A 24736-nucleotide genomic window follows, 5' to 3' on the forward strand; every position below is an offset into this window, starting at 1 on the left:
AGAAACATCTGGAGCCCCAGACAATGGTTTAGTTTCCTCCTGGCTTTAGGCTCCAGGAAGAAGTCATCCTAGCCCAGGCAAGTTAAGCCTGGATGTCTAGAAGCAACTTTCTTTTCCCCATTAGGAAGTGACAGGAACATTTGAAGAAGAAATTTCAAAGGTCTATAGAAATTCCTATCTATGTATCTATATACCTATAGTATTTATACACGTATAGACATATAGATGTATAAAATGAAAGCTAGCCCTACTGGGCCAACAGTTCTTAAAAGAGCAGTATGAAGTAGTCGTTTGGTGGTGTTAGAGGAAGTCTTATATTTAATATGCAAGAAAAGAAAAAAGCCATGAATCTCATATGAATATTATGCTAAAACGAAGCAAAACGATGCGCTGCCTCAGTTCGTGTGTGTGCGTGTGTGTGTGTGTGTGTGTGTGTGTGTGTGTTGTTTTTAGGGGTTTTTATAAACAACTTTTTTTTATAAAGCACACTTTAGTTTACAATCTTTCTTTATAACTGTTATAAATTTTTAAACAACCCAAAATGCGTTCCATATAAAGAAATGGCAAGTTATTTAGCTATCAAGATTTTACATGTAGTTTTCTTATAACTTTTTTGTACAATTGCATAGACGTGTAAAACCTGCCATTGTTAACAAAACAATAACAGACTTAGAAACTACTGAAATCTACAGTATAGTACCACTACCCTTCACAAAAATATAGATTTTATTTCTTGTAAACTCTTACTGTCTAATCCTCTTTGTTGTATGAATATTATAAAAACCATGCGGGAATCAGGAGTTGTAAAACATTTATTCTGCTCCTTCTTCATCTGTCATAACTGAAACTAAGGACTCCATCGCTCTGCCCAAATCGTCGGCCATGTGGAAAAGGCTTCCTACATTGTGTCCTGAAAAACAGAGAGAGAAAGAGATTTTACAAAGGGTGTGGGTGTCTTCGCCCTGGTTCTTTACTGTTTGGGAAATCACTCTGTTTCTGGGTGAAGACAACACAGATGCTGCACTGAAGATGGGCAGTTTGGTGGCCCCGGGTTCCAGGAAGAAGCAAAGCCTTGTTAATGAAGCATTGCACGTGGTTAGTATCAGGCACAGACCAGATGAGGCTACTGGTGTCATTGGAATGGAAAAAAATATCAAGCACAGCACTCATTTTCCAAATGTAACTAGCATATATCAAAAGGATTCCATGGCTAGGTGTGGTGGCACATGCTTGTAATCCCTGCCCTTGGGAGGCGGAGACAGAAGGATCGTGCTGGTTCGAAGACAGCCTCACTGGCTTAAGAGACCCTGTTTTAAAAAAAAACATATATCTATATATTCTATATCTATATCTAGATATCTAGATATATCTGTCTGTCTGGGAGTGTAACCCGGAGGTAGAAGGGTTTCCAGGAACCCTAGGACCACCACCACCAAAAAAAAAAAAAAAAAAAAAAAAAAAGATTCCATGGATGGAAAAGATTTCTATCATAACTTATTTGTAATTTGTACTAACATTTTTTTCTTGTGTGTGCATGGTACTGGGGGTTGAAACTTCTAGCTACACCCTCAGCCCTTTCTAATATTTTTTTATTATTTTGATACAAGTTCTTCTAGCTCTATTTTATTTTTAAACAGGGTCTCAATAAGCTGGGCATGGTGGAGCATGCCTGTAATCCCAGTACTTGGGAAGCTGAGACAGGAGGATGGCAGGTTCGCAGCCAGCCTAAGCTACTTAGTGAGACCCTGTTTCAAAATAAAGAATTAAAAAAAATAGGGTTGGGGGTGTAGCTCAGAGGTAGATGCCCCCGGGTTCCATCCCGAGTACCGCAAAAAAACCAAAAAACCAACAAACAAACAAAAAACCAGGGTCTCGGTAAATTGTTGAGGCTGGCTTTCTCGAACTTGTGTTTCTCCTGTTTCATTTCCCAAGTACTGGGATTATAGGAGTGTGCCATTACACCTGGCTTAACATTTTTTGCTTTGCTATCAAACTACCACTGCCATGGCTATCATGACCCTCGTGAGTACCACTACCACCACCACCACCACCACCACCATCAGCTCACCACCCTCACAATTACTGCCACTGCCGCCATTACCACCCTACCACCATCGCCATTTATTTCATCATGGCCACGATCACCACAACATGAAAGAAATCTTCATTTTCAGGCCGTGAAGGGTAGAGGTACTATGGTGGAGGTAACTGTTTCCTCTCTGCTTACTGTGTTGAAAAATAAACTCTTGAATTGACCTTCTTGTATACTCTCAACATTTGAATCAGGGAGCACTGGAATAAAAATCACTTTTCATCTCAATTCCTCTAGAGCCTAATTATAGTATGACCCACACCCAGGCATAAGCAAGGCCTGGTGTTCATTTCCCAGCACTGGAAAAAACTTACGACCCACATGTATTGCATGGATTTAGCTACCCTGGAATCCATCTTTGATCTCGTGCTGAATGAGGATTAACTATCAGAACAGCCTTTTAATAATATGCGGTACGATCTACTAGTAATTTTCCGGCACAGAACACAAGAGCAGCAAAGTCCCCGAGTTCTTTGTAGCAAAATTCAGCTCTACTGTAAGATAATCCGAGACATACTTTATGGCTTTCCTTTCTGTAGATGTCCCATATTTTTAGAGGACTAATTTTAATTTTTGGACATTGGTAAATCTTTCCACTAAAAGTACTGCCTTTGGAACCGAAATGCTTTCCTAGGCTATTACTACCTTGCCATGTATCAACTTTACAGATTCCCATAATAACTGTTAAAAATCTCAATAAAATTAAAGATAGACTGGAGCAGGTATTCTCTTCTAATATTTAGTTTAAGAGACACGTCTTTAAAAAAAATGAGAGGATCAGAAGAGGATTCATAGGCAGGCACTTAAACAGTGACAGCATCGTTTCAATTTAGGACTCATTAAAAGTTTAATGTCATTTCAAGCTTTTATGGTATGGTACCAAGTTTGTAAATCTCTTTTGAGTTTTATTAGTACAAAGAGTTTCAGTGAGAACTAATTATGATATTTTGAAAAAAAAATCACTTTGGATTTTGATTGAGACTGCAAATATGAACGCTTTTTAACAAAGCATATATAACTATTCATAAAATGGGCTGATAGTTTGGTAGCCATTCGAGATAGAAATGGAACCATCTTTGGCTTCTTTATGGTATAGAAACCACAGGATACCATAGTGTGTCCTATGCTGTTTCTTAGGGCTCAGAGTACAGATATATAACTGAAACCCTGAGAAATCTGCACAGTTATTTATGCATAATTAAAAATTGATGGAGTAATTGCAAATTCTGAGTTGCTAGCAATCTCTTTTATGTATGTATGTATGTATGTATGTATGTATGTATTTATTTAATTTTTTTTTGCGGGTCTGGGGATGGAACCCAGGGGCATTCGACCTCCGAGCTACACCCCCTGTCCTATTTTTTATTCTTTATTTTGAAACAGCGTCTCACTGAGTTGCAGAGGGCCTCACTAAGTAGCTGAGACTGTCCGTAAACCGCGATCCTTTTGTCTCAGCCTCCCGAATGCTGGGATTACATGCGTGCGCCACCACGCCCGGCTCTCTTTTATTCTTATGTGGTACTGAGGATTGAACCTAATGGCATTCTGCCTCTGAACTAACCTCCTAGTCCATTTTATTTTGAAACAGGATCTTGCTGCTAGCTATCTTAATAGCCATTAACAAAGTTGAGGCTGGATGTGGTAGCACTTGGGAGGCTGAGACAACTGCAGATTTGAGACCAGTTTCAGTAACTTAGCAAGACCCCCAGCAACTTAGTGAGATCCTGTTTCAGAATTAAAAAAATAGGGCTGGGAAATACTAGTTGTTTTCTTACTGTTCATTTTTAAAACTTTCAACACTAAATATTTATAATTTTACTACTACTGATAATTATATAACACATTTAACTTATATCATTTCATGCTAAAAGAAAGGAAATTTGTCCCTGGATTAAGCTTTCTTTTTCTAGTAAATTTCAAGATATCTTATATGGAGTTTATATCTTTCAAATTTATCTTTAAGAACCAAATAGCCCTCATTATCTGGATTATTGAGCTGTAATTACTGTGATCAGATTCTGAGTATTAAGAGCTATTAAAGCTGCAGTGTTACTTCCTTTCCTATGGCATTTAAACAGAGATTTCCGTTTTGAGCTTTATCTTGGAGATATGATCCACCTCGCGTGGAGAACTAATCAGATTCTTATATAAATGCTTTCATTAATCAGTGTATTCAAGTCATATCTAATACAAAGAGATTTTTTACTCATTTTACGGCCAATTAACACCTTCTAACCTGCTTATCTATATGCATAAAATATTTGCTCTGATATTTTCCAAATTTCTGTAAATTAAAGAGTTGATTTTCAAATAAATCTAGGTATATTCCAAAAGGTAAAAATAAATAAAATAAAGCTTGGGGGTGTGGTTTGTAGGCAGAATGCCCCTGAGTTCAATTCCCCAGTACCACACACACAAAAAGTTGATAAAAAAAAAAAAAGCCAGGGCATTTACTGACAGGTGTGCTGGTACACGCTTGTAATTCCAGTATTTGGGAAGCGGAGACAGGAGGATCACAGTTCGTGGCCAGCCTCAGCTACTTAGTGAGGCTCTCTGAAACTTAGAGACACCCTGTTTTAAAATAAAGAATAAAAATAGGGCTAGGGAGGTGTAGCTCGGAGGTAGAATGCCCCTGGGTGCCAACCCCAGTACCACAAAAAAAGACCTTTACTATCTGATATCTGAATGTAATACAAGCTATTTTTTTCTTTTTTTAATAGGCATGCTCAATATATATATTTTTACATATTTTATATGAATTTTATTTTACATATTTTTTCCTTCATGCTTCATATAATGCCCTTCTTTTCCCCTCACTGGACACAAGTAATCAAAATAAACAGCTCTGTTTTCCAAATGCTCTTCAACTTTATTTCATGACCCATTTTTTTCTTGTGGTGCTGGGGGTGGAACCCAGGGGCTTTCTACCTCCGGGCTATACTCCCAGACCTACTTTATACTTTATTTGGAAACGGGGTCTCACTTAGTTGCTGAGAGCCTCACTAAGTAGCTGAGGCTGGCTTCAAACCTGTGCGATCCTCCTGTCTCAGCTTCCCAAGAACTGGGATTACAAGCATGCATCACCATGCCTGGCCACCTGTCTAACTGACAGAAAATATATTAGAAAATGAATAAGAATAAGAAAGAATTCAGTTTTTCCTGTCAGCTTATTGATCACCAAAAGATTTTTAGAAACAGGCATAATAGTACACATCTGTAATTCCAATACTTGGGAGGCTGAGACAGGAAAATCATGGGTTTGAGGCCAGCCTCAGCAACTTAGTTAGACCATGTGTAGAATGCCCTCAGTTCAATCATCAGTACAAAAAAAAAAAAAAAGAACTGAGGGTATAGCTCAGAGGTAGAATGTCCTTGGGCTCAAACCTCAGTACTCCCCCCAAAAGTACCTTTTTAGATTGTACTGGGGATATGGACTGAATTCTAAAAGATGGTAATAAAACAATGCCAGGTGCCAAGAGACAAATCTGTAATCCCAGTACTGGGAGGATAAGACAGAAATATCGGGTTTGAAACCAGCCTGGTTAACCTAGTGAGACCCTGCTTCAAAATTAAATCAAAAGGGCTGGGGAAGTTGCTGAGCAGTAGACTGCCCCTGGGTTCAATCCCCAGTCCTACACAAAATAAATGATAATGATAACAATAATGATAATAATAATTTAATTTATAGATTATATAGGCAAATGGTGCTGTTTCTATTCCCTTAAGGGTGTTCAGTTACTACCTGGAAGGAAAATTCCTGAATCTCTCTTTTAAGGGTATCTGCTGCTGAAAAAGTGGCCAGAAAAATAGAGGCTCGTTATTCTTAATATACCACATACATTCCCACAAAATGTCAGGTGGCTTTTCACCTCTTTAGGCTATTTAATGTTCATTAATGGCCGTTGTGGCCCTCTTTATGCTATAAGAATGAAGAGCTCTTGGTATCGCCTCATCACATCTAGATTATGCCTTTAGCTATGCCATTTATAAATAACTATCTCACCAGAATAATGATCCCAATTTTTTTCATGGAGGTTTTCATGAGATCCAGAAAACACAAATTCTTGTCTCGGACCAAATACCCTCTCCCAATGAATCATACCTCCTTGCACCGGATGGCTAAAACTTCACCGTGACACGGATATGGAAAGCAGATTTATGTCCCGGTCCTATTATCCATGAGCGTAAGGCAGAGCATTAGTGAGGTCATTAACTTCTCCTGACAGATTTTTCTAAAGTCAAAATTAAAATCTCGTACTATAAACGCAAGAGGCACTGAAAAGCAGCCAGGATTCAGGCGTTTGCAATCAGCTTCAGGCACAAGTTGACACAAAAATACGTCTATAGAAAGTATTAATTTAATCCATTCTTAAGCAAGGATTATTGAACACAAAAGCACCATGCGTTGAACATTAGGGCAGTTTTATGTTTTTCCAAGTTGGCACCAACTGCAACACATTTCGTCGCACGAGCCACCGCTGCCTAAGGGAGTTGTTTTCCGCAGTGATTGGAATTGAGACTTTCTGGCTAAGACCCAAGGCCTCAATAGCAATCTGGCACTCTATTTTTTTTTTTTTTAAATACAATTCCCAAATAAATGGCTAGCATTCATTGGGCCCAAGCAAAGCCATAATACTGCAGTGAAATTTGCTTTTCTTTTCTTCTCTGTAGTTTAATCTCTGAACAAAATATCTGGTCTACTTAGGGTATTTTCGTAGCATTAAAAATTCTTGTTTTGATTCTCCGCCTTCTGGAAACGTTATTTGACTTTCATATACCTCAGGTAGTAGTCTCCAAATGCCTGTATGACATCAAAATACATATAGAGATAGAGAATGTGCTAGTCTTTTAAAAACTTTGTTCATAAATAAAACATTTTGGGGGGAGTAGAATTATGGGCGATTTTTCAGAAGTTAAGAGATATTTTAAGAGGCACTTACTATAAGAATGAACCTAGGAAGGCTCATATATGAAGCACACGAGCCAGGACCATTCAATGCTTTGCTCTGACTCAGGGCTTCTTAATTTTTCCTCGTAGCCTATTGCTCCTTGACTCGGATCCTCCTGTCCAAAGCCTTGGGAAACAGCACTGCTATAGATACACTGAGGCTCATTAAATTCATTACACTCATAGGGCACGATGTTGGAAGAATTCTAGCATGACTCCTTATGTTTAAATGTACCAGGGGCCACTCTAATCCATCCTGTTACTAAGGATGCAGTATCTTCTCATATAAGGACATTCCACCCATCCATCCTGTCTCCCAGAACAGTAAACGCCATTAACATCTCATACATGAGCTTTCCTTCTCCCAGTGATCACATTAAAACACATGGTAAGGACAATCAATCCACAAGAAACCATGTGAAGAAACCATTGAGCCTCTGCCATTCCTTTTTTTTTTTTTTAAACTGGATCCAAATGCTAAATTAAAAAAAAAAAAAGCATCTTCGCAAAGGTAAGTCGAGATGACGTAAGTCTTTCAATGTCATTTTGCTGGCTCTGTTACCTTGGAAACACTGCTTCCCCTGTCACTGACTCAGTTTCCTTATCTGTAAAACGGGGTTAAAGAGAGTACCGACCGCATAGATTTGTCATTAAGATGATGTGGAGAAAACAATGGTAAAGACTCAGAACAGTATTCAAAAAATGTTCGCTAAAAGGGGAAAGAGTGTTGAAACTCAGAGCAAAAAACTAAAGCCAAAGGACTTCCTTCCAGAAGGATACCCAAGGGCACTGGCAGTGAAGATCTTGGGAAGTGGAAGGAAGCTTTGTGACTCATCAATGATGTTCAAGGCTAAATTTATTTATGTGCATTGCAAATGGCAACAGATGACAAACTGCAGGACTCCATCCCAGGGACCACAGGGGACTGCCATTTGACAGAGATTTCTGCTCCCCTGACTCCTGGTCCTCTTGTCATGATGAAGACACCAGTAATGGGAAATTCAGGAACGGTCCCCATGAGTTGCAAGTGGAGAGGCGACTACCATCCTTACATCGTGACACAATGTGCAATACACACATGCGCGTGCACACACACAATTCTTACACGAAGGCCAAACATAGAAGCAGGATGAGACAGACAGAAGCCATGGCTGTGAGCCTGAATCTCACTAACCTCTCTCTTTGCTTTTCCAGAGGTATTTCTTCCTTTAATAACAGAGAGAGGAAGAGGTAGAGATATCAGAAAGGAAAAAAAAATAAACACGCATATATATATATATATATATATATATATATATATATATATATATATATATATATATAGTTTCATACCAATTTGCTTCTTTTACCAAACAAATGTTGAGATGAAAATTCATTTATTCTCTTCTGGAAAAAAAAGAAACAAAACAAACCCCAAAGACACATCTAGTCAAATAACCTTTACATACACATAAAATCAGTGTAAACAGAAAACATGACCCAGGAGACATCATTTATAGCATCCATAGAGTTCATGCATCGAACTGGATAAAAACTGACACGGAATAGAAATTTGACAAACCAAGCATTGTTTTTAAGGGTAACTGTAGAATCTCGAGCTTAATGTTCAATAACCTCAGAATCTTTCACTTTTGACTTGACAATCAACACACTCAAACACAAAAAGTAGTTAACAGTGCGTGTCCAAAGTCAGTACTCCAAATGCAAAGCTGAAGCCCACACAGAGGCTAGACTCCATGTTTCTGGGACAATTTGTTCTATCTGGTAGAAGCTGTGGATGTCCTGGGACTGGGGACATTTGAGAAAACAAAGAAATGAGCAGGGAATAAGGTAAGCCTCACTAATGGATAAGAGTGATCCGAGAATGAGCCTTCAACCTACTTCTCACAGTTCAAGCATTGACAGCCGAGGGCTCAAGACCCACTGACCATGTGTTTCAGAATCCCTTTGTATACATTTGATCTACCTTTGAAATAGATTCTGATGTAAATGTATTCTATGTTTACAACTGGATGGGAAACTAGGTAGGGACCTCTGAGCATACTAACATGTTTTGGGCATGCCGTTTTCTTTATCTCCAGGGTCTTCAAAAGGGAACACTGGTTTTCAAATGCTTTGGCTTCACCAATGGGACACATCCTAATGGTCTTCTATGGAATTCCTGCATGTACAGCAGATGAAAGCAGAATGGTGGGAGGATCCTGTCTAGCATGGTTCCCCTCAACCCACAACACTTGTTGGCTCCAGGATTAAACTCCCTGAAACAATTTCAGAACTACTCTTCGAGAATGAAGAAGTAAGGAGCTACAAAAGAAATGTTTCGTGAATGATTTAAGAACTCAAACTTGTAATACCCATTAAAAGGTTTTCCAAGCTGGGCATGGTGGCGCACGCTTGTAATCCCAGCGTTTGGGAGGCTGAGACTAGAGGACCGTGGTTCATAGGCAGCCTCAGCTACTTAGTGAGGTTCTTTGCAACTCAGTGAGACCCTGTTTCAAAATAAAGAATAAAAAAAAAATAGGGCTGGGGGTGTAGCTCGGCGGTAGAATGCCCCTGGGATCCCCCCCAGCACCACAAAAATAAATAAATAAAAGTTTTTCTAAGTACGACTTTTCTTTCCTTCTTCCTTCCCCCCATGCCATCTTTCTTTTTTCATTTCCCCCTTCTTCCTTCTGAATTTTCCTAAGTAGAGATTTCTTAGGAGCATGAAAACTGAGTCTGACTATGTAAGGGTGTTCCAGATGTTCTTCAAACTAGAGGAAAGAGAAAAAATGAGGACGATTTCCTCATCAGGGGTGTTACTAGTGGCGGATCCATACCAGATGACAGGGAAGAGAGAACTTCATAAAGCCAGTAGGAATTATTCATTCCTTCCTTTGGAATATTTTGGCAGTGTGTTTTATTGTTCTTTAAAAAATCTTTATACTGCATAGTTATGCTGTCTGGTAGCAGAATTAATTCCATTTCCCTAAAAGACTCTGGGCTTCCTGAGGGTAGGCCCCCCACGAGGCTGTCCATACCTCTCTACCGTCAATATCTTGTACTGTACCTAGACGTTACTGGTATTTGCTAAACACTGGCTGAAGTGAATTGGTAAAGTACCAGAGGGCTTGTGGCCAAGACTTTTTTCTGTGTTATAAGTAACTTGTTCTTGAGTGCCACTCTTTAGTTTGGATGCCAAGGGCTGTTAGCTTGTTCTGGCTTGTAGCCTTGGTCTATTTTTTTTTTTTTTTTTTTGTCTTTTCTTGTGTGGTAGTGGGGATTGAACCCAGGGGCACTCTGGTTCTGAGCCCCCCGCCCCAGTCCTTTTTAATGTTTTAATGTCTGTTTTGAAATAGGGTCCTATTAAGTTGGTGAGGTTCTTGCTAAGTTGCTGGGGCTGACCTTCAATCTGCATTCCTCTTGTCTCTGCCTCCTCAGTACTGAGATTACAGGTATGTGCCACCATGCCCAGACAACTTTGTTTTATTTTTAAAACAGGACTTTATGTATGTGTGTATGTATGCATTTGTGGTGCTGGGGATTGAACTCAGGGGCATTCTACTTCCGACTTACATCCCCAGCTCTATTTTTTAATTCTTTATTTTGAAATAGGGTCTCACTAAGTTGCAAACGGCCTAAGTAACTGAGGCTGGCTCTTAACCTGGATCCTCCAGTCTTAGCCTCCCAAGTACTGGGATTACAAGTGTGTGGCACGATGCCTGGCTAGGACTTTATTTTTATTATTTATTTATTTATTTATGTATGTATTCATTTATTTATTTATTTATTTTGTGGTACTGGGGGTGGAACCCAGAGGCTTTCTACCTCCAGGCTATACTCCCAGGCCTTTTTTTATATTTTATTTGGAAACGGGGTCTCACTAAGTTGCTGAGAGCCTCACTAAGTAGCTGGGGCTGGCTTCGAACCCGTGCGATCCTCCTGTCTCAGCCTCCCAAGTGCGGGGATTACAAGCGTGCGCCACCACGCCCGGCAAGGATTTAATTTTTAAAGTCAGGACTTTAGGAAGAATGGTGTTAGAAAACAAAATAATTTCGAGTGTGCAGTTATGATTCTTAACATGACCAAGTTGGCCTATCTTTATGAATTCTACACCAGTCATATTCAGAGGTTAGTATCAACTAGGAGCCACCTACTACTCTGCCGCAAATAATTATTTGTTCTGTTCTAGGTCCTTCTTTAGAAGCCATATTTTATGTAAAATGGACATCTCAGAGTCATGTAAACCTTAATCTCTTTCCAAATCCTCCCTTGTCACTTGGGTCTGAATGAGCTCATTAACATAGTACAAGAGGGTCTTCTTTCTGTGTAAAAAAAAAATGAATTAAGTTGCCCTAGTTCCATCTGCAATTTCCCAGATTAATGACAGTCTTGAAAATGACAGTAATTACTGTGCGTCAGTTAAAGAAAAGGAAAAATAGAAACTACTTGGTTGTAACATTTAAAATAATTTTTTACCAACAGATGAATGAATGAGCCTGTAATCCCAGTACTTGGGAATCTGAGATAGAAGGATTGCAGGTTTGAGGCCAGCCTCAGCAATATAATGAGCTCCTGTTTCAAAATAAGCCTGGGGGTATAGCTTGGAGGTAGAATGTCCCTGGCTTCAATCCCTAGTAACACACACACACACACACACACACACACAAGAATTTGATTTTAAAAGTACATTCTTTAGAAATGAGTTTGAACTTTCAATTAGAGTGTCCATCTGGCAATGTGGTATGTTATCAGGAAATGAATCAAAAGAATTGGGAGAAAAGGGAAGTGGGCTGAGAGAGTCCTGGGTCTAAACAAAGGTTCTGGTCAGGTCAGATTGATTGTAATTCAGACTCAGAATTGTAGGACACTATTGTTTTTGAGTGCCTTTATAGTTTCTTTCTTTCTTTCTTTCTTTCTTTCTTTCTTTCTTTCTTTCTTTCTTTCTTCTTTTAGTTCACTGACTGTTATAAAAACTTTAGGAAGAATAAGACCCTTTTTTTAGGGAATCTGTTTCATTTTAAGTCAAAGATGATCCAAATAGCTACAACGTCCAATACTGACCACACAGGTTCTTTGGTGAACATGACATAAACGTAAAAATCAATTTAATAGCACAATTTTGTTGAGCTGAAAGTTGATCAGCACGGAAGGCAACCTCTGTAACACACGATGAGTCAAAATGAGCACAAAATTGTATGAAGCAGAAATGGGCATATTTTATCTATAAAGGGTCAGATAGTAAGTATCTTAGAGTTTGCAAGCCACACGGTGTCTGTAGCAAGTATTCAGGCCTGTCACAAACACTGCCCTTGTAGGGAGAAAACAACCTTGGACAGCATGTAAATAAATGGCTGTGACTGTGTTCCAATAAAACTTTATTTCTAACACAGGTAGAGGGCCACATATGGCCCATGGGCAAGAGTTTGGAGGTCCCTAGTATAAAGGGATAACACTTCGACTCCTTTGTGGAAGCGCATAGGAAACAGAATGGTGCCCGAGAGGGTACACATGATGCTGTTATCTGCCTTTCTTCTTTACGTTGCTCTTCCATAGAAGAACCATGAAACACAATTTGAATTTGAAAAGATGACAAGGTTAATTTAGTGGTATGTGACAGGGTGTATGTAAGCTTATTTGAGAGAGGATGGTGGATGGTGTGAAAGACAGGGTGGTATGGGCTTTTGGGAATTAAAATGACATGGCACGGGTCAGTAGGCAAGAGACTGTACAGGCAGAAATCCCCGCACAGCACTGCTCCCTGCTTTCCTGACTGTCGCTGCACTAAGAGCTTATCTTGGCTCTTATCATTCCTTAATCTATACAAAGTGGCACCTCATTTAAGAGAGCCCCCAATTCCCTACCGCAGACCAGGAAAGCATGTCTTCCACCAGTGCACATGCAATATATATAAAAATACATTTGCAGACTGCTAAATGATCAGAGCCTTATGAACAAATTGCTTAAAAGTTTTATTTTTAAATCGCATTTATTGTTCATTCCATCCATGTAGTGTTCCTGTAGAAATATGGTGGAGATTTAGAAACTGTCTCGGAGGGGATAAGTAGATCATGACTTTCATTGCAGCGGAATTCAAATTCTACATATACTTATAGACAGAGGGACAGATTACAGATAAACACACAGCCTAGACAGAAACTGGCTAATGTTCAGTGTTGAAATATACACAGAGCCACTGAAATCCCGAGGTTGTGAACAACTAACTGTATGTATAGATTAATCAGGCAAGATCTAATCACACCTGGGACATTCTACAGAATAGTGTCCATTATGCAGAATAGTGTCGGCCACTGGTTTATCACTAGATGGAGGAGTATGCTGCCCTTTATTAATTTGGATAATAGTTTATTTAACAAGGCCATCGAGATAAGGTCAGAAGCCTAATTTAAGTTGCTAAATGGCCATCAACAAGGTACTTAAGTTCTTTGAGCTTCTAGGTACTCTGTGAAAATAAAGATTCGTTGATGGCTGGGCATACCACTGGTACATCTCTAATCCTGGTACTCGAGAGGCTGATACAGGAGGATAGCAGGTGTGAGCCCAGCCTCAGCAACTCGGTGAGACCCTCGGCAATTTAGCCAGACGGTTTCAAAATTAAAAATTAAAAATGCCAGAGTAGAGTTCAGAAGTAGAGCACCCTTCGGTGCAATCCCAAACACACACACACACACACACACACACACACACACACACTGATATCTCAGGTACAAAACTACGTCAAAGCTGTGGTAAGGGCTAACAAAAAGTTGCAAATATAAAGTACACAGCTCACCTATCTATATATTTGATACATTTATAGAAAATGCTCTTTTCTTTTTTAAAGAAAGGCCTTCCCTCTGTGGGCAATTAACTAGCACGGTTAAATAAACCATGAGGTGGTATTTAATAGCACATTTCCACTAAGTGTCAGACCTCTGGCTCTGACATCTGGTTTGAGTTACTCAAACAGCTGTCTGAAACAGCTGTAACAACCATGAACTACATTAAAAAAAAAAAATACAACATCAAGAACATGGATGGAATCTAAGACATTAACCAGGACTTGGCAGGAATTTTCATGGTAAAAATATTAGCATTTACTTTTCTTCAGGAAAGATATTCACTTGGACAAAAACAAACAAACAAACAACAACAACAAAAGAAACAAAACTGAGATCAGTTCGATTAAGTATTTTTTAAAGCACTGGATAATGAGAAAATTAATTTAGTGAATTGCAAACCAGAATTTTACTTTAAAATAAATAAAACAGAGCTGGGTGTAGTTGACCACATGTATTAATCCCAATACTTGGGAGGCTGAGACAGAGATAGGAGGATTGCAGGTTCAAGGCAAGCCTTGGCATCCTTAGCAAGATTCCATTTCAAAATGCATAATAAAAGGTACTGGGGATGTAGTTCAGAGGTAGAATGCCTCTGGTTCAACATCCAGTACCATCAAGAAGGAAAAAAAAAGGAAATAAAACAGAAACAGCACACATTTATGTAGTTTAGAAGGTACTGCTTCATGAAACTTTTGTTTCTGATCTTTGTATGGAGGTGTGTGTGTGTGTGTGTGTATCTTATAAAGTTAATAGATTAGGTTGATGGCCAGTGTTCTGAATGTAAAAATGCTTACATGACCTTTCATGGTTCTTCCCTTTCGGAGAGTCTATGTTCCTGAGATGTTAAAAACAAAACTTTTCTTAGTACCAGTCTAACATAGCTACCAACTTGGTAAGCTGTTACTACCAACCCCAAGAGTGTGTGTGTGTGTGTGCGTGCGCGTGCACGCGCGCATGGCATTTTTTCCCAGTTAAAAAATACATCCAAAACACATTAATTACCTATTCTTATAGAGATGTTACTTTTTATATCCATCTGAATTGGGAGAGAAATTAGCCTAATAATTTCTAATTTTTTTTTTTTTTTGGTGGTACTAGGGATGGAACCAGGAGCTTTTCTACCTTCGGGCTATACTCCCATACCTATTTTAAATTTTATTTATAAACAGGGTCTCACTAAGTTGTTGAGAGCCTCACTATGAGGCTGAGGCTGGCTTCGAACCTGTGTGATCCTCCTATCTCAGCCTCCTAAGCGCTGGGATTACAAGCGTGCACCACCATGCCTGGCTCAATAATTCCTAATTTAACAGAAAGCAGAAAACAAAATAAATTACCAAAGTCATAGCATCATAGGAAGACCAGCTGTGTCTTCCAATACCTTAGCCACTCTCTTTTTATAACTTCCATTTTTCAAGAATATGAATGAATATTCTCAAGCCTCCAGGGTATGATTGGTTGTGTAGAAACTTTAGACACAGAACTGGAATCCAACAAAGTCTCCTTATCCCATATTCGAGAATTCAGACCAGCACTCAGGAAATGGTATTCTTTTATAAGCACTAATTTAGTAAATATTATCTAGGTGGCCTAAATGGAGTTCCCCCATGTTCTCATACAAGTGAATCAATATCAAACAAGTAACTACAACATCAGAGATGCTAAATGCAAATACCGTATCAGAGGAGGTAGTTTCTAGGCTTTCAGGAGGCTTTGTCCATACCCAATCTAGCTTCAAGGACTCATATATATATATATAATTAAACCCAGGGGCATTCTGTCTATAAGCTAGCCCTTTTATTTTTTATTCTGAACAGGGTCTGACCAAGTTGCTGAGGGTTTCTCTGAGTTACTGTATGTTGGACTCAGATGTGTGATCCTCCTGCCTCAGCCTCCCAGAGAACCGGGATTATGCTAAGGCACCCGGCGTATCCCTAGTACTTATTCTAATACTGCTAGGAACTAGTAAAAGCTGGCAGGAGAATAATGCTGAAGGCATTTGGATTCTGCCATTTCTGAGCATGGTCTTCTCCTTAGGAATCCTGACGTCCAAGAGGAGGCGATACCTAACCTAGTCAGGGTGGGAATGGGAGGGTTGGAGGAGCAGAAGACAGAAATGATTTTTATCCGTTCAAACCAACACATCAGTGGTGTTTGGCAGTGAAAACATGGCTGGTGCAGACATTTAAAATTAGCTTCCCTTGATGGTTCCTTAGCAACGCTCCGCCAGAATATTATTGCTTTTAGTGTGCGCTGCACAATGTTCACTTGCACATCAAATAGCTGGGAAATGGCCATTGTTAACTGACACTGAACAAAGAGCTAGGAAAAGCATCCTATTCCAATCACCCTTCTCGTTGCCCTTATGGAAAGGAACAAATAGAGCAGAGTTTCTGTCACCCTCACTTCCCAGGTTGCCCATTAGGGGTGCCAATCACTGGCCACGAAAACTACGGTTTCCTCCTACCTGTTTCTCTAGCCTTGCTTTCTATGGCTCACAGGAGATGGCTATCAATCAGTGTGTGTGCGTGTGCGTGCGTGTGTGTGTGTGTGTGCGCGTGCACATGCATGTGTAACTGGGGATTGAACCCAGGGGCATTCTACCTCCAACCTACACACCCAGAACAATTTCTTTTTTTTTTTGCGTGTCTGGGGATGGAACCCAGGGGCATTTGACCTCTGAGCTACACCCCCTGCCCTATTTTTTATTCTTTATTTTGAAACCAGGTCTCACTGAGTTGCAGAGGGCCTCTCTAAGTAGCTGAGGCTGTCCGCGAACCGTGATCCTCCAGGTCTCAGCCTCCCGAATGCTGGGATTACAAGCGTGCGCCACCACGCCCGGCTATCATTTTTTGTTTTGAAACAGAGTCTCACTAGGTTAATGAAAATCTTGATACACTGCTGAGACTGTCCTTGAACCTGAGATCCTCCTGTCTCAGTCTCCCAACACTGGATGACAGGTGCGCCATGTATGCACCACCATACGTGGTTGCTATCAGTCTATGACCTCAGAAACTAACAATGGGGGCAATATCCCCTCGAATGAAACATGACAATGGAGGCTCGTGAAGGCCGCTGGGAAAATTATATGGACACAAATGACACTTTTGCATGAGGGGCAAAATACACACGGTCAAATGCTAGACAGAAAGCAAAATAATGTTAATATATTTCTTTGCAAAGGCTACATTTCAAATATGGAAGTGAAAAAAATAAACTGATCTATGAAAACCTCATTATCTCCATATTTAAATGATGAGGCATAACACAATTATTAAATATAAAGGGCATCCGAAGTATAATTGGAATTCCCAGTACCACCACTGACTGGGCATGATATAGGCTTTTTGTGTGTGTGTGTGTGGGTCTGGGGATGGAACCCAGAGGCGTTCAACCTTCGTGCTACACTCCCTGCCCTATTTTTTTTCTTTATTTTGAAACAGGGTCTCACTGAGTTGCAGAGGGCCTCACTAAGTAGCTGAGGCTGTCTGCGAACCGCGATCCTCCAGGTCTCAGCCTCCCGAATGCTGGGATTACAAGCGTGCGTCACCACGCCCGGCTTGACGCAGGCTTTTATAGAGCACGCAGTGGCCATATGTCCCTGGCCAAGGCATGATAGGGCATTAATTTTCCAATCTATAAAAGTCACATAATAATTGCTCTTAAGTAAAGGCACAATCAATTCTTCAGATTAATGTGGGAAGCAACTAAAATATTTGATAAATATAAGGTAGCATTCTTATTTCTAGAAACATCTAGATTATGCAAGTATTTGAACTGAAAATATCACAAGCCAGTAAATTCATACTAAAACTAAAATCTTTGCACCATGGGCCCAAACCGGCAATTCTGCAGGCTTCTATAAAGGTGATACATACATCGGGTGGGCAATTAGGCCATCAGTGCCCGATTCCAGCAGGTCCGTGTCTGGCCTGGGTGTTAAAACTTACCTCTGGAGCTGGGGAAGGAGTTGTTGAGTTGGTCCATCACCTCCTCTAGCCCTGTGCTTGTGTCCTGGGGAGGACTGAGAAGATCTTCCTCGCCTTAAGGAAAGCAAAAACAAACACCAGCAAATTACACATTGGCAAAACGTAGACGTGCTAGAGAAGAGGATTGCGGTCACATTTTAAAAACTGTTGTAAGTCAGGAACGGTAGCACATGCCTGTAATCCTAGTACCGAATGATTAAAATCCTTTACGGATACTTTTGCGCGAGGAACAACATACACGTGGTCAAAATGATGGAGAGAAAGCAAAATAATGTTAAGAGATTTCTTTGCAAACATTTCAATTATGGAAGTGGAAAAGATCACAGCAAACTTAGAGGGAGGCTGCAACAGGAGGACCTCAGGTTCAAGGCTAGCCTCAGGAACTTAGTGAGGCCCTCAGCAACCTACAGAGACCCTGTTTCAACATAAAAAATAATATAGGGCTGGGGTTGGGGCTCAGAGGTAGAATGTCCCTGGATTCAATCTCCGGTTACACACACACACACACACACACACACACACACACACACACACTTATAAATTCCTTTTACTTGCTCATAAATAACAATAACAACAACAAAAATATCCAGCTTAATAATTAGGGAACAATTCTTTCAAATGAGTAATTCTATGTGTTTTTTTTTTTTTTTTTGGTGTGTGTTACTGGGAATTGAACCCAGGGTTGCTCTACCTCTGAGCTACAACCACAGTCTTATTTTACTTTTTACTTTGAAACAGGGTCTAAGTTGGTGAGGCTTACTTTGAACCTGAGGTCCTCTTGTCTTAGCCTCCCAAGTACTGAGATTACAGTTGTATGCCACCATGTTTGCCTTCAAATAGCGATTTATTTGCATCATCATCCTTTTAGAAGAAAACAGCGTGTTTATTTAGAAGTTAAGATAAAGTTAGCTACGATGCTGGTGTGTGCTTGTAATCTCAGTACTTGGGAGGCTGAGACAGGACCATAGGTTCATGGCCAGCCTCAGCAACTTCGTGAAGCCTTCTGCAATTTAGTGAGACTGTTTCAAAACAAAAAAAATAAAACATTAAATAGGGCTGGGGGTGTAGCTCAGAGGTAGAATGCCCTTGGGTTCAATACACACATATACATACACAAAAGAAAATCGACAGCCAGATATAGTGGTACATGTCTGTAATCCTAGTACTTGCGAGGCTGAGACAGGAAGAGTACGTTTGAAGCCAGCCAAAGTAACTTAGCAAGACACAGTTTTAAAATAAACAAAAGAATAGTCCTGTGTCCAATCCCCAGTACAAAAAAATAAAAAAAATAAGCCAGATAAAATCGACAAATCCATTTTTCTTATGGCCCTTTAACAAGTGTGAAACTTTTTTTAAATTTTTTTTTCAGCTCTGGAGATGGAACCCAGGGGCATTCGACCTCTGAGCTACACCTCCTGCCCTATTTTTTTTTTTTTATTCTTATTTTGAAACAGGGTCTAAGTTGTGGAGGGCCTCACTATGTAGCTGAGGCTGTCCGCGAACCACGATCCCACGGTCTCAGCCTTCTCAAATGCCGGGATTACAAGTGTGTGCCACCATCCCCAGCTTGAAACATTATTTTGTAATGAAACAATTGTAATACACATTTGTGGTACAAAAAGAAAAGCAGAATGTCATAGTCTGTATTCATTTCACGAAGGTAAGAAAGAGTGGAGACACGAAGGTATTTTTTCACGATTTCTTTGACATTTAGCCAAAATTATAAACAAAACTCAAGCATCTCTAATGTTCAATGTAATAGAGTCAAATGAAAGTTGTACATGACCTTACAGATAACCAAACATTAGCGTTCTAAGGGCAGTAGATATAGTGTATACTGGAGAGTTAGCTATGTTCCTTTCCTCTTTTGTTACTTGGGACTACATTATCATAATGATGTTTGAGCATTTTATAGCGAGGAGTTCTTGTTTCTCTCATTTATGAGCATTTGTTTATGTGAAGGGTAGTGATCTGGAAGTAAAGGAGTTGTTTCGAATGGATCTTCATGGGGAATGGGAAGCTCCTTGTAGATTTTATGGATCAGTGTCTCTATTCTTTATTCACGTGTTAAAGACACCTCAAAGATTTGCAATAGGGAGGAAATATCTTAGATGCAAAGAAAATTTTAATTTTGAAGGTTCTTTGAAATTAATTATAATAGTCAATCTTCCAGTAAACAAAGCTCTGCTTTCAAGCTCTGCTTGCTCGGCATGTTGTCATTTTCATGGAAAACAAGACCTTGCTTTAGCAATTCAGCAAGGAAAAACAAACACACTTAAAGATAACCTCAGGTTCACATTTGACTTAAAATAACCGGGAGCTTTCAATATTATTGTCATTTCCTTTGGTCTATGCCGCTTGGATTTTCAGCTATGACTATAATCCTGCACTTACTCCTCTTTCCATCCTTTTTTTTTTAAAAAAGCACTAGCTAAAAGAATCATTGCCAAAGCTAACCATTAAGACAGAAATCTTATCTAAGGTGGACTGAGGCTGCGTATCATTATTAGAATGGAGGGTCGATAAAAAGCCTCTGGTTCTGTGCATGTCATGGTAGCCTTCCCCAGAGGAAGAAACCTCTATGATTTTGTGTGTGTGTGTGTGATACTGAGGATTCAACCCAGAAGAGTTTTACCTCTGAGCTACAGCCCCAGCCCTATTTTATTTTTATTTTTTTACTATAATTTTATGGGTACCTTGTGGTCTCACACACAGCTCAGAGTAATAGGGACATATGTGCCCATAATACTTTGTAATTTTCTTATTTTTCAAACATGACCTCACTAATCTATTGTACTCTGGCCTCAAACCTGTGATCCTCCAATCTCAAGTCTCCCAAGTACTGGGATTACAGGTGTACACCAAGGTGAGCCGCAAGAAACCTCTTTGAAATACCAAGGATAAGCCAGGAATGGTGGCACATACTTGTAATCCCAGTATTTGGGAGGCTGAGATAAAAGGATCACAGGTTTGAAGCCAGCCTCCACAACTTCGTGAGACCCTGTTTTCAAATAAGAAATAAAACTGGGCTGGATATTTAGCTCAGAGGTGAAATGCCTCTGGGTTCAATCTCTGGTGCCACAAAAAAAAAAAAAAAAAAGAAAAGAAAAAAGAAATACCAAGGACAGGGAGTGTTGAATTAATATCACAAAGTAAAAAAAGAGTATCTCTCTCTCTCTCTCTCCACAAACACACACTCGCAGTTTGCTTACGTTTATGCCTTTAGAAAAGACAAAAATGACGTTTGGTATTTTTAGTTTCTTTTTTCTTGCAGCCTTAAATGACAATTATCTAGTAAAGATGAAATGAGTGAAATACTACTAGGAAGAGGATCCTGACCAACGCAGGGCTGATTACATCTTTTTGTTCCATTACCGATTCAAATTTTGGTTGAATTGGGCACCATGAGACACTTTTAATGGCAGTGAGTCCACTTTAATGATGTTTCACAGAACAAATCAGAACCGACAGAGACCCTCATGGGCGTCGATGTTAGTATTTCTGACAGTTTAATTACATCATACTGGAGCTCGAGGAACTCAGCTGTACTGTGTTAGTATTCAGGTCCTGTTCAATGATGTGACTGGCATTCCTGTCCCTGATTTATTTCAAGGATCAAATTATAAAGTATAAATTGAATAATGTCAGCCAAGTTCATCTTTACAGATAAAGAATTATCTGTCTCAAATAGGAATGCCCAAGTAGAAATGCAAAACTAGATTACAATGAAACTTTCATGTCAGTAATAACTGTATCCATTAAAATATTTTTCTTTCTTTCTTTCTTTCTTTCTTTCTTTCTTTCTTTCTTTCTTTCTTTCTTTCTTTTTTTTGCGGGTCTGGGGATGGAACCCAGGGGTATTTGATCTCCGAGCTACACACCCTGCACTATTTTTTTTTTGAGGGGGGTGGTACTGGGGTTCCTGGAAGCCCTTCTACCTCTGCGCTACGCTCCCAGACCTATTTTATACTTTTTTATTTTTGGAAACAGGGTCTCTTAGGCCAGTGCGGCTGGCTTCGAACCTACTCGATCCTCCTGTCTCCACCTCCAAGCACGGGGATTACCAGCATGCGCCACCACGCCCGGCCCTATTTTTTCTTTTCTTTTTTTCTTTTATTCTTTTATTTTGAAACCGGGTCTCACTGAGTTGCAGAGGGCCTCACTAAGTAGCTGAGGCTGGCTGCAAATCGCGAGCCTCCGGTCTCAGCCTCCCGAAGGCTGGGATTACAGTGTGTGCCACCACGCCCGGCAACATTTTTCTAGTGCCAAGGATTGAGCCTAGGCCTGTGGACATGCTAGGTGTACACTCTTCTCCTTAGCTATACCCCCAGTCTTCATTCACACATTTTTAGAGTATCTAATATATCTTAGGTAGTACATAAAAAGTGAAATAAGATCTTGCTTCTTTTAAAAAATATTCTCTGGAGTGTGTAGGGGGGGTGCTGGAGATCGAAGCCAGGGACATTCTACCTCCAAACTACATCTGCAGCTCTTTTTATTGTTTTGTTTTGAAACAGGGTCTTGCTAAGCTGCAGAAAGTCTCACTGAGTCGCTGATGCTATCCTCAAACCTGAATCCTCCTGTCTCAGCCCGCCCATGGACTTGGCTTATAGGTTTGCACCACCCTGCCAGGCTTATTCTCTGGATTTCTGAAGATGGCTTTAACTCGTCTTTTTCAAGATGAATTAAGTGACTGAAAAATGCTTGATGACTGCTGTTTTCTGTACCAGATTGTACTGGAAAAATTTCTTATGCTGGAACAGTTAAATGAAACCCAAATTTAAATGAACACCATTGATCCAGATATGGGAGGCCGAGATAGGAGGACCCCAGGTTAATGGCCAGTTAAATGAAACCCAAATTTAAATGAACACCATTGATCCAGATATGGGAGGCCGAGATAGGAGGACCCCAGGTTAATGGCCAGCCTCAGCAACTTAGCCAGACCCTGTTTCAAAGTAAAAAATAGGGCTGGAGGTGTAGCTTGGAGGTAGAATGCCCTGAGTACAATTCCCAGTAGCATAATAATTAAATTATTACTATTGTACCATTAGATACTAGGCCAGTTTTTTTATGCTTTTTAGAAAAAACATGAAAAATGTAAAACATTAATTTTCATTAAAAATTAACCCAAAGCCAGATATATGCCAGGCATTGCTCTAGATGATAGTTATGTCAGTGAGCCACCCCAAAGCCCACTCTTCATGAGTTCACATTCTTTGCGTGTCTGTGTGCATGTGTGATACTGGGGATTAGACCCAGGAGCTTGTTACTTCTGCATTACACCCTCATCCCTTTTAATTTTTTTGTTTTGAAACAGGGCCTTGCTAAATTACCAAGCACTGGCCCCAAACCTGCAATCCTCCCGATCAGCCTCCTAATCACTGGGACTAGAGGTATGCACCACTGTGCCCCACTCATGAAACTCCCCTTCTTCTGGAGGCATGCGGCTACACATGGCGATAAACACTCTGAAGAGAGGGCTATCCAGAGATAACGAGCAGTCCTGGAATCCCTCAATGATGAGATGGAGCCAAGGAAAAACAAAGGAGACGAGAATGGAAGCCATGTATGTAAGTATTTGAAGGAAGAATGCGAAGGACAGAGGGAATAGCAAATACAAAGGCACCAAGAAGCGAGTGTGACTGACTTGCTCAAAATATGGCGAGGCCAATGGAGACGCTGTACTTCCCTGGCCCAGGAAATTGGACTCGGTTGTGTGACCTGCTGTGGCCAATGAAATGTTAGCAGATATGACACAAGTAGAAGGCTTATGATGTGCTGGCCTTCCTGTGATCATGTGCCATAAGAAGCACATAGTTCAGACAGCCTATTGGCACAGGAAGTAGGAGAGTCACGGGGGAGAGTCGAACCCAATCCATGCCTTGGAGTCCAGCTTAGCCGTACTACAGCCAACCAGCAGAGATGAGATCGAGAAAGGTGTAACTAGAGAATTGTGCGGTCATTTATAACATTTATAACACAGCAACAGAGGACAGAAAGTTGCAACATAGAGAAATGATAGGATTTCAGGAGATAGGAACCCTAATTACCCTGATTGGATCACTGAATAACAATACTATACCTCATAAATAAGTACAAGACCTACGTGCCAACTAAAATTAAAAATACAGTTGAGCATGGTGGCACATGCTTATAATCCCAGTATTTGAGAGGCTGAGACGGGAAGATTGTAGTTTTGAGATCCACCCCTGCAACTTAGGAAGACCCTGCTTCAAAATAAAAATAAAATTGGGCTAGGGGTATATCTCAAACAAACACTAAAAAGGGTGTAGGGTGTAGGTTGGAGGTAGAATGTCCCTGGATTCAATCCCCAGTACCTAAATGAATAAGTAAATATATTAAAAGAGTTGACTGTATACTCTGATTTGACATTGATTCTGTATGATCCCAATATTTATGGGTTGTCTAATCACAGAATTACTGATATATAATAGACAATCCCCAGATGTTACTGATTATAACCATATCAGAAACAAGGCCTCCCTTGCCCTGCCAAGAAGAAAAAGAAAGAAACCCTTTCATTTTTTCAACATAAAATACATACTGAGTCACAATTGTGTCCACTGGGAACTTAGCCAGTCCGTATCCCTATGTCACTGATTCAGTGCCTGCTCGAATACCATACTGCTGGGAGTGTAGTTTGGAGTCAAAATGGCCCTGGGTTCAATCCCCTGTACCAAAAATAAAAACAGATTGATGGGGATAAAAAAAAGAATTTTGGGAAAACCCTTGAGGTGATGTACTAAGAGGATTCAATATCACTTATAAGGTCATTCTGCTCCAAATATTTAACTGGAATCTAATCATAACATGCAAGCAGACAGCCAGGCATGGTGGCACACACCTGTAATCTCAATAGTTGGGA

At 40.0% G+C, this 24736-nt stretch overlaps 1 protein-coding gene across 6 annotated transcripts in view; it reads right to left on the bottom strand.

Moving 5' to 3' along the window:
• Positions 1-812: 812 nt before the first annotated feature.
• The window catches only part of DMD (dystrophin), a gene marked incomplete at both ends in the record, with an annotated part of 2101015 nt that continues 2077091 nt past the window's right edge, over positions 813-24736 (bottom strand). For all 6 annotated transcript variants that reach the window (XM_080719244.1, XM_080719243.1, XM_080719246.1 and 3 more), the window contains 2 exons: positions 813-910; positions 17809-17901. In XM_080719244.1, coding sequence (XP_080575370.1) covers positions 813-910; positions 17809-17901 — 191 coding nt within the window. The remainder of the gene's footprint in view (positions 911-17808; positions 17902-24736) is intronic.

Source organism: Muscardinus avellanarius (genome assembly GCF_963383645.1).
Source record: "Muscardinus avellanarius genome assembly, chromosome: X".
NCBI classification, from domain to species: domain Eukaryota; kingdom Metazoa; phylum Chordata; class Mammalia; order Rodentia; family Gliridae; genus Muscardinus; species Muscardinus avellanarius.